The sequence below is a fragment of the Macadamia integrifolia genome, chromosome 7 (assembly GCF_013358625.1).
Source record: "Macadamia integrifolia cultivar HAES 741 chromosome 7, SCU_Mint_v3, whole genome shotgun sequence".
Taxonomy (NCBI): Eukaryota; Viridiplantae; Streptophyta; class Magnoliopsida; order Proteales; family Proteaceae; genus Macadamia; species Macadamia integrifolia.
In genome coordinates, this window is record NC_056563.1 from 31,858,415 (window position 1) to 31,868,387 (window position 9,973).

General features: G+C 39.6%; 3 protein-coding genes across 3 annotated transcripts; 2 read left to right on the forward strand and 1 right to left on the reverse strand.

Annotated features, from left to right (window-relative positions):
- Nucleotides 1-1,085: 1,085 nt before the first annotated feature.
- On the forward strand, nt 1,086-2,066 carry LOC122084917. The gene has a single exon (XM_042653337.1). The coding sequence runs from the start codon at nt 1,086-1,088 to the stop codon at nt 2,064-2,066; it is 981 nt and encodes a 326-aa protein (XP_042509271.1).
- Nucleotides 2,067-2,183: 117 nt separating this feature from the next.
- LOC122083376 (phytochrome-interacting ankyrin-repeat protein 2-like) lies at nt 2,184-3,096 on the reverse strand. Its single transcript, XM_042651149.1, has one exon. It carries the CDS (start codon nt 2,984-2,986, stop codon nt 2,210-2,212), a length of 777 nt encoding a protein of 258 aa, XP_042507083.1. The 5' UTR covers nt 2,987-3,096; the 3' UTR covers nt 2,184-2,209.
- A 1,822-nt stretch (nt 3,097-4,918) lies between these two features.
- On the forward strand, nt 4,919-9,706 carry LOC122083375 (tetraketide alpha-pyrone reductase 1). Its single transcript, XM_042651148.1, has 6 exons — nt 4,919-5,636; nt 6,417-6,583; nt 7,354-7,542; nt 8,143-8,305; nt 9,170-9,362; nt 9,433-9,706. The coding sequence occupies exons 1-6, from the start codon at nt 5,510-5,512 to the stop codon at nt 9,569-9,571; spliced, it is 978 nt and encodes a 325-aa protein (XP_042507082.1). The 5' UTR covers nt 4,919-5,509; the 3' UTR covers nt 9,572-9,706.
- The last annotated feature ends 267 nt before the right edge of the window (nt 9,707-9,973 follow it).

The following is a 9,973-nucleotide window of genomic DNA, read 5'->3' on the forward strand; positions in this document are numbered from 1 at the left end:
CATATGTCAATGAAGGGATAGAATGTGAAGAGACGCATTAGATCAGCAATGCGTCAATCATAATTCTAAGAGTAGAAACAAAAACATATACCAAAGACAGAAAGGAGAATAACATAAGAAATCAGAATCCTAGTTTAAAAAAAAAAAAAAAGGAAAGTGGAATCTTCTTTATTTTTCCTTAGCAAACAAGCAACTATAAAAACCATAAAAATAATATGAAAAGATCCTTACCCAAACGCTGTGGGGATGCTTTTCCTTGTCTTCCCATTTTTTGACCATGGTCTTGCTACCCTCTTATTTAAGAAACCATTGCTTGTAAATCATTAGACTGGAAAATATACCATATTAAGTCATGATCTCCTCTTATGTGGTTTGGTTTGGATGTATAATTGCTTAGTACTTTGTAGTTATTTCTAATTAACAGTCCAATGTTATCTGTCAATCATATTCATATCTATTCTACTGGCATGCATCCCCCAACCGATTGAAAACCTTAATAGTAATAAGGTGCCTACAAGGTTGTTGTCATTAAGTTATGTTTCACCGGCTTCTCCATGGTTGAAGGATTCCATTGACGAGGTGATATCATGATTGGATATCAATTACATGTTACATTACACCTTCAATTGACGAAGTTGAAACTACCAATCTCTTTTGGTAATATATGGTACCAATGCACATGGCGGAGGACAAGAGAGAAAAATCATACTACAATGGACAAGCACATGCAATACATATATGTGATCACATAAAGTATCTTGGGTATTGAATCAATTAAAATGATCGGAATGTGATCAAAATCGTGGGGTGATTTCTAATAAAGAGGGACCCTACGAAAATAAACAAATAGTGGCCTGCTTGAGTATAATTCTGGATCAAGCCCGGACCAATTGCTTATTTGCGTATTAAAAAGTCCCGGGGCAGCGTGGATCCGGCTTATAATGGCATCTGGCAGCCAAGACGGCTAACCCAGTAACCCGTTTCTAACTATACTTATTACCTTGGTTCGGGTCCTGTCAAGTGTCACACTGTCGCGAACTCACAATTCATGACGGAGACGAGGATCAGGAATTGGGATAACGATGATGACGACCATGGCAATGAGTGGCACGACCGCCATGTCCGCACAGAAATCGCCTGCAAATGGACCAAATCCCTCCACAACACCAACCCTAGCCCCAATCTATAAAAAGTGCATCGCCTTCACGACGCCGCAAAACTATGCGGAGAGGCTATCTCACCTCATTCAAATCAATGGTGCGGAACCCATATGGTGTCCGACCATTGTCGTCGAGCCCACTCCACGAACCAGAGCTTCCATTAGAAACTTCCTTCTCTCTTCACCGAGTCAAGGCGACAACGGCGCATCCCGTCTCGAGGATTTCTCCGCGATCGCATTCACGTCCAGGACAGGTATCTTGGCATTCGCAGAATCCTTGGCTGAACTAGAAAATCCCCCATTAGCCCCAACCGACGGAGGTTTTACTGTCTCTGCTCTCGGGAAAGATGCAGAGCTTTTAACGGAAGAATTCCTCGCCATGCTCTGTAAGAACCCGAAGAATAGAATTAGGGTTTTAGTACCTCCGAAGGCAACACCGTCATCTATGGTCGAATCTCTTGGGGCAGGACATGGACGGAGGATTTTGTGTCCGGTTCCTCTTGTGGTTGGAATCAACGAACCGCCGGTGATCCCTGATTTTCTTCGAGCTCTATCTGAGAGGGACTGGATTCCGGTAAGGGTATCAGCGTACGAAACGAGATGGGCTGGACCGAATTCCGCTGAGGTTTTGTTGAGAAGGAAAGAGCGTTTGGATGCCATAGTATTTACAAGTACGGGAGAAGTGGAGGGAATGTTGAAGAGTTGCAGAGATTTAGGGTTTGATGATTGGGGAACGGTAAGAGAGAGATGGCCGGGATTGGTTGTGGCAGCGCACGGGCCGGTTACCGCTTTAGGAGCAGAAAGATTGGGCGTCGCTGTTGATGTCGTGAGTTCGAGGTTTGATCGCTTTGAGGGAATCGTTGAAGCTCTTGCTCTGAAATGGGGAAAACTCACCCCCGGCTCATAGTTCTTAAAGAGAATGTAATTAATTAAATAAATTAATTAATTCATTAGCGCAGCTGAGATTTATTTGATCGTGGTCTTTACTTGTTAAAACCCTGGTGAAGGTTTCTTCAACAATGGATTTTTTTTTTTCAAAAACTAATTTTATTATTGGAACTGCCGAATCGACCTCATATGGCCAACACTTGTTAGAATCGAGCCATCGTAGCAGCAAATTTCATCTTCAGTGCTTGACATGAAAATCAAGATGAAGAAAATAGTACAGAGACAGAGAGTCCAAATGGGAGAGTTTCCATTTGTTAAAACTCTTGCTGTATATATAAAACCTGGAGATCCTTCGCTTAACTTTGAGGGAGTATAGTAGCAATAGCCTTCATTAGTACTGTAGTAACAAGAACCCTCATCATCATCGTCACATTGAAGCTTCCTTTTTTTGGTAAGATCAGATTGAAGCTTTCCCTTTTCTTGTTGGAACCGTTTCATCTCCTCATAAGCCCATTCGAGACCAGGGCAATGATAGAGAGGTGGATTGAATCTATAGTCTTCAATGTCCGGTGGCAAGAACGCTCCATTCTCAATCAAGAATTTGATCGCTGCCTTGCATCGCTTCTCAGCGGCATTGTGCAGAGGAGTCCAGCCACAAGCCCCTTTGGTTCTTGCGTCAATGTTTGCTCCGCGTTCCAGTAACTCTTCCATGACTTGAAGGTGGCCACCCTGTGCAGCAAGGTGAAGAGGGGTTAACCCTCCTGAGTTACTTCCCGTCCATGCCCGCACGTTGACATCCATGCCTTCGTCGAGGAGTCGCTCCACCAATTTCAGATCACCTTTTCGAGCTCCGATGTGTAGCAGAGTCCATCCTCTGTCGTCCATTTTAGTGGAAAACATTAACGAACATCTGCTTGAGGAAGGCGCTTCTTTTGGCATAACTTTGATTCCTAACTAACTGAAAAATCAACAATTTTCAACCCAACAAGGATTAGGGAATTTTGTAGATTAACAGTGAAGCAACCCAAAGATTTATAGATAGAACAAGAACTTAATCCTAGTTGAATGAGGATATCAGAGACACGTTCAACCCATATATATAGCTAGACAGAACAACTGTTATTCGAAAAAGGATCACAGAGACTCAATCCCCAGGGCTCAAATCCAACGGCTATAATATAAGGTTAACCTACTTTCTCTCTCTCTCTCTCTCTCTCTCTCTCTCTCTCTAGATACTAGATGCCATCCAAGGCATCCCTAAGTATCCTAAGGAGGTCAATTGCTCTTGCTCTAATGGGTGTAAGTGTAACCATGGGGCTGCCCATGTTCCACTTATCCATTGGAATTATTTATTTATTTTTTTTATTTGAGGAATAAAAAATAATTAATTAACAATATGGAAATAAAAGGTTCATGATGTGGTACCCATCACATACAAGGAATCCCTTTGCTTTAGTAAATGGAGAGGAATCTGCATGCCTGCAGAATCGGGGATCGATTCGGTCCCTCCTGATTTCAATTCGAGTCTGAATCAGCTGGAATTGGTCCCAACAGAACTCTAGAAACCGTTCTCATATATCAAATTTCACTGATTTTAGGGTTTCTTGGCATGAATCGACTGTTCAATTGGTCGGAATTGAGATTGATCATGGCTGATTCACATATCAGATTCCCATTTTTTTGAAACCGTGTAGTTGGGTTACCTACTTTAGCCCATAGAGTGTTCAAGCCTAAAGGTGTAAATTTAAAACCAAAACTAACCGTTTGAAACTGAGTTAAATCGATTAATTTTTTGTTTCAAAATATAGAATCTTTTCTTGATTCAGTTTCTATTTTAATGCTGATGACATTTGTTCAAATCGAATAAATTCTGTTATTTTAAAGGTTTTAATCAATATAGATAATAAATTCTATTCCCTTTAATGTTTGGAAAAAAATTGGTGGATTATTATGACCTGAATTAACAAGGAATTTTTATGTTAGTGATGTTAAAAGTTGCTCAAACTAAATACAATCGGGGAGAAAGTATGTGTACACGAGGCTGTTTGATAACATTTCAAGAAACGTGTTTTTGCCGTTTCTGTGTCAAGAAACGACAGAAACAGAACAAAAACCATTTGAAAAAACGGTTCCATTTCACCTAATTTCATAAACATAAATAGAAATTTATATCGATTTCTGGTTCAAGAAACATAAATTATGTCCAAATTTTAACCCAAACCCCAACATTTTCCCCTCCACATTAGACAATGCCTCATCTTCTCTGTTCTGCAGAGACCTCTGATCTCTTTCTCTAATCCAGTTGTTGGTAGGAGAATGTTCGCCCCATATCGACAAAAGCCCTAAATAAATGTTCGAGTACTTTGAGTAGGTGCTATTGATGCTTCTGGTTCGTTCTTCTTACATCATATTTTGTAGATTTTAGTGGATCAAAATTTTTAGGGCTTTGTAAGGTACTTTTACTGGTTACTATCGACTTCAACCACTCTGTTAGAATCAAAAGGGTATCTTGAAGTAGTAAGGGGAGCGTCTTCATGTAAGTGCATTCTACCATTATGCTCTGAAACTCACTCATGATTCGGTTTGATTTCAAATACCTACGAGGGCTTTATCCATTTCTATCATGCTCTGTTCTGCAGAATGTATCTTCACAGAATTTGGAATTTGTAATTTTGCTTCATGTTGTTTTTTTATTTACTTTTTGTTTTTCTTTTTTTCCTCTTTGCCATTTCAGTTAAATGTCTATAAGGTTTACTTATGTTATATCTGTGGAAACGTTTCTAGAAACATGACTTATCGAACACCTTCAATTCCGTTTCTGTTTTTAGAAACATAAATTTATGTTTCTGCCGTTTCTTAAAACAGAAACAGCAGAAACTTTATCAAACTGGCATGAACGTCTTTTCACAACCTAGTTCCACTTCTCCATGTGTATGGACATACGCAACTCTATTGGATAGCGTTCTTTTTTCCATACAAGCTGGGTCAAAACCAAAAATGAACCAAATATGGAACAGAATAAAAACCAAACTGCATTGATTGATTCTGATTTGAAAAGAGGTTCTTATTTGATTGTGGTCAGGTTATGATTTCCAAACGCTGCATCCAAAATCGAAAAATCAAAACCACACCAATTGACACCCTTATTCAAGCTAGTTCATAGGCCTGAATCGACTTTGTGAGACCTAGCCCTAGCCTGGCCATATAACTCCGCTATGCTCTAGCCACCAAAGAGAGCAACAACATCATGACTGGAAGAACATTTCATCAAACATTTGTGTGGCACCTACTTCTAGTTCTAACCTAAGTTTTCTAACCACAAGCATTCGATGACCAACTTATCTCACTATTTAAAACCATCCTATTGATCATGATGACTCATGGTTCTCAAAGTCCCTGTGAGTACTTGATTTCAAGACTGTTCATCTCCAGGTGATTCTTGAAGCTAGCTGTGCTAAAGAAATGGATCAAAACCTTGAAATAAGAGGGAAAGTATGTGTGACAGGGGCGTCCGGGTATCTGGCTTCTTGGCTTATCAAGCGACTCCTCTTGTCTGGTTATCATGTTATAGGAACCGTCAGAAACCCTGGTTCTCTCTCTCTCTCTCTCTCTCTCTCTCTCTCTCTCTCATATTCGAATTAGAAGATGTACCATCTTACCTTGTGGCTTGTATGACCCACATGAGGGTCCCATGAAACTATTTTGCGAAAATAGATTCAAGGGAATTGCTTCCCACAGGTAACATCACCCAAATAACTATCTCTGACTAAGGCATGAGTCCATACATCCTCTGCAGCAAGTGATGAGGTGCAGTGAGCACCGAACGGCTGAGAGCATCTGGACATGTACCCCAAGTGGCTCTCGATCACTTGATGTTTACTGTATCAGTGCAGCGGCTACAGACAATTTTCAAGCGTAAGGTAGTAGATCAAAATGTTGTGGATAGGTGGAGCACAAGAGCGAGCTCATGTGTCTAGTTTCCGCCCAAAGGAAGTCCACCTTATGTCATAATAGTGCTTGAAAAAGCTGGTACTAGGAAGATGTTGCATTGAGCCATTGACTACCACATGGTCCCCAAAAAAAATCCTCTGCAGTGTGATAGTGAGCGGTAGTGAGAATCCAATGATTGGTGTGCATACTAGGGCCCCAACTATTGGATACTCATTGTTACTCACCGATCACCACAGAGATTTGAACCCCAGGGACCCATTATGGAGAAGTACATGATCATTGAATTAGGGTATAAAATTTGACACATGCCTACCCATATCGTGTTTTATATATCTAATGGTTCAAAATTGGAATCACTATATCAAATGGAGGTTGATCTTTTCTTATTTTATATTTAATGGTATAATATTTTGGGCAGAAAATGAAAAGCTAGCATTTCTTTGGCAATTGGAAGGAGCGAAAGAGAGACTGAAATTGATGAAGGCGGATTTGATGGAGGAAGGAAGCTTTGATGATGCCATCGTGGGATGTGAAGGTGTCTTCCACACTGCTTCTCCTGTTGTGGGACCTAATTCCGATCCCAAGGCACGTTTCCATTTCCAATGCCTCACCACGATGAAACCATGACTTTTTTTTTTATTAACTTTAGAATGCCATCTCTCATTCCATAAGTATTTTTATAAATTTTTTGGGCTTTTAGTTGGATGTCAGGCTGTATAGCTTATGTTGGCGTCTTCTTGTCCATCTGATCTCCTTTCATAACAGCGGATAGACGAGTTATTGTATCAGAGGGAGGATAGATAGACACAAGGAGGCATAAGTGTACATAATGCGGACTCGTAGAAATCTTTATTTCTTCCTCAAGTTTTATAGAAATATTTACAAAAAATAAAAAATGTTTTATAAAAATGAAACGTGTTTGGTTTTCATACACGATGGTGCATGCACATGGCCACCTTCATTCAATGGGGGTAGAATGGTATTAAGCGGGATCGTTTTGTAACATTCTGATGGCTGAACTTAGAAGTGTACGCAGAGTTCGGATCAGGTCTTCATACGAGAAACATTCTCGTACGGTGCCTAATCCACTGAGATCGGGTCAGGTCTTCATACGAAAAACATTCTAGTACAATGCCTAATCCACTGAGGAATCCACTTGTTCTCTCTCTTCTACATCAGATTTTCACAGTGAGTGGATTCCATGTGTGGATCAAACATCGTATGAAAATGATTCTTGTACAAGGACCTAATCCGGACTCATGTATGTATAACCTTTGGCCGACAGAAATTTTGCAAAAATATTTTTTTGTTGAAGCTAATGGAGGGGTCAGAGTTTTCTTGTGCACAAAATGCAGGTTGAAATCTTGGATCCAGCAATTAAGGGCACCTTAAACGTGTTAAGATCATGCAAGAAGAGTCCCTGCCTTGAGAGAGTTGTCCTAACATCGTCTTCAGCAGCTATAAGAGCAAGAGATGATTTCGACTCTCAAATTCCTTTGGATGAGTCGTCTTGGAGCTCTATTGAATTGTGCGAAAGCCTCAAGGTAATAAAAAGAAGGGGAAAAGGTCTAAGAACCACTAATTTATTTCTTCAATCATGGTATCTGGCTCTTTGATCTGATTAGATAAGGGTATTTTCGATCTTATACATTGGGGGATGAGAATTAATAATGCTTTCATCCTACAGAAAGTCCAATCACATGGTCAAATTCCAAATAGTTCACCGAATTAGGATCCTCTCCAACCAGCTATCGTCTCCAATCCCATCTCACACCATTCATGAGATGTGGTCTCCACACCCACCCACCCACCTCAATTAAGCGGAGGAGAAAGTTTTTGTCACCCAGATGGAGAGAGAATCTCTTCACCCACCATTATGTGAACTATGATTTGACTCTTGGGCAAGGCAATTTCATCATTAACTCTCACCCCTTCGTAGAAATTTGTTCTCCAATCCAATCCAAAGGACTAATGTCCTTGCTCTAAACACTCTATCTTCTTCATGGGAGAAGGGAGACTCGGCCTTAAGTGGGGAAAAAGAAGTATAGGCCACCTTTTGTTTAACATTTTGATTTCCATTTATCCTTACATAATCTTCAACCACTAATATGTTTTCTTTTTCATGTTGTTTCATCATCTCTAAGATTTGGTACGCATTATCAAAAACACTAGCTGAAAAGGCAGCATGGGTGTTTGCCAATGAGAACAAGATTGATCTAGTTACTATTCTTCCCACCTTCATCATTGGACCAAGTCTGCCAGTCGACTTATGTTCCACTGCCTGTGATGTCCTTGGTTTGCTGAAAGGTACCCTTCAGACTTCTTTTTTTTTTCCACCATTGGTGATTCGACCTTATATTATAACTATATGAAGGGTGAATTCGTCATTATACCCTTCCAGTGTCGGAGGGTTCAATCTAAAACCTTAAAATATTAAGTGGATAATCCACCCAAGCATATATGAGGACACTGAGAACTAGAATAACTTGATGTGAAACCATGACTGTGTTTGGTTTGCATTCTATGTCGACAATGCATTCCAAGAAATTGTAGCAAAAGCAACCTAGTATTTCACCCATGATCTTAAACATTTGACTCACTATTTACTTATATTTGTTATTTCATCTTCTCAACTTCAATATGTTGTGGGTCACGAACTCTAGAGCACCCCACCCATGTCCTGAAGATCTCAACCCTAACTCATTGTTAAACAAAGTGAAATATACAACTATACTTGGAATGTTTTTGGAATCATATGGTGGAATTTTTGAATTTAAAGCTGCATTTGGTATGATTTATAGCAATGCATTATTAACCAAGAATACATACCAAACGTAGCAATATAACTCTATGGTTGTGCTTGGTATGCATTTTCAGATTAGATTTTGTGTCTAGATTAGAACACTTTCTGAAGCGACAAAATAGAAAAGAATCGAGTTTCAGAATATGTTCTAAACTGGAAATATAACTCCTGACATCTCAACACCCAGCCCAATGAAAGGGAAGATCCCATGGTTGAAGAGTTTTCTCTTCCTCATTGGTAAAGAGAAAATGGGTTTGGAAGAAAGAAAAAAAAAGACATAATCAGAACTTCAAGGTGAAGGATTGGGTCTAGACCATCATCTTCATTGATTGTTACTTATTAGCAGCTTATCCTTTGCTGATGTGTAGGTGATTCTGAGAAATTCTCGTGGCATGGAAGGATGGGATATGTTCATATCGATGATGTAGCACTCATCCACATCCTTGTTTATGAAGATAGAAGTGCTAATGGAAGATACCTCTGTTGCTCCACAGTATTGGAAAACTATGAGTTGGCATCTTTGCTATCAAAGCGATATCCATCACTTCCTATTCCAAAAAGGTTGGTTTTGTTCATATGGCGGTTCGCATTTAATTTTGGACTGTGTGTTACTAATGCATGGAAGTTTCAGGTTTATGCCCCTCTTGAAGGATAGAGCCTATTATAATTACAACACATCTAAGGTCGAGAGCTTGGGCTTCAATTTTAGAAGCATTGAAGAGATGTTTGATGATTGTGTTGCGTCGCTTAAGGAACAAGGCCGTCTATAATCTCTAGAGGAGACATCTTAATTAATATTTTAAGAACTTTGCTTTCACTTATTTTCTTTTGTTTGGTATCAATTAACCCTACAGTTCAAAATTAAGTATCAATTATCAATATATGTTCGCACTCTAGTAACTAAATTTGACTTTTTCTTAATCTTTGCAAAGCTAATTAAGTTTGTATCGCCTCATTCGTGGGTTGCCCAGATAGTTAATGCGAATTGAGAATTATGTGGATAGGCGCACGGTCCCAAGTTTAATTCTCCATCCATACATTTGCGATTTAAGTGGAAACTGTGGTGGTGGACTGCTGCGCTAGTCTCCCCAAGGATTAGTCACTGGGGATCACTCTTTGATCCTTGGGTTCTATAAAGATAAATGATCATGTCCATGTAACAAAACAATCAC

Bases quoted from the DNA above. Each gene is read 5' to 3' on its own strand.
- LOC122084917 (XM_042653337.1), top strand. From the start codon at position 1,086: ATGACGACCATGGCAATGAGTGGCACGACCGCCATGTCCGCACAGAAA.
- LOC122083376 (XM_042651149.1), bottom strand. From the start codon at position 2,986: ATGCCAAAAGAAGCGCCTTCCTCAAGCAGATGTTCGTTAATGTTTTCC.
- LOC122083375 (XM_042651148.1), top strand. From the start codon at position 5,510: ATGGATCAAAACCTTGAAATAAGAGGGAAAGTATGTGTGACAGGGGCG. The intron at 6,584-7,353 runs GCACGTTTCCAT...CACAAAATGCAG, and splicing joins GACCTAATTCCGATCCCAAG to GTTGAAATCTTGGATCCAGC. The intron at 9,363-9,432 runs GTTGGTTTTGTT...TGGAAGTTTCAG, and splicing joins TCACTTCCTATTCCAAAAAG to GTTTATGCCCCTCTTGAAGG.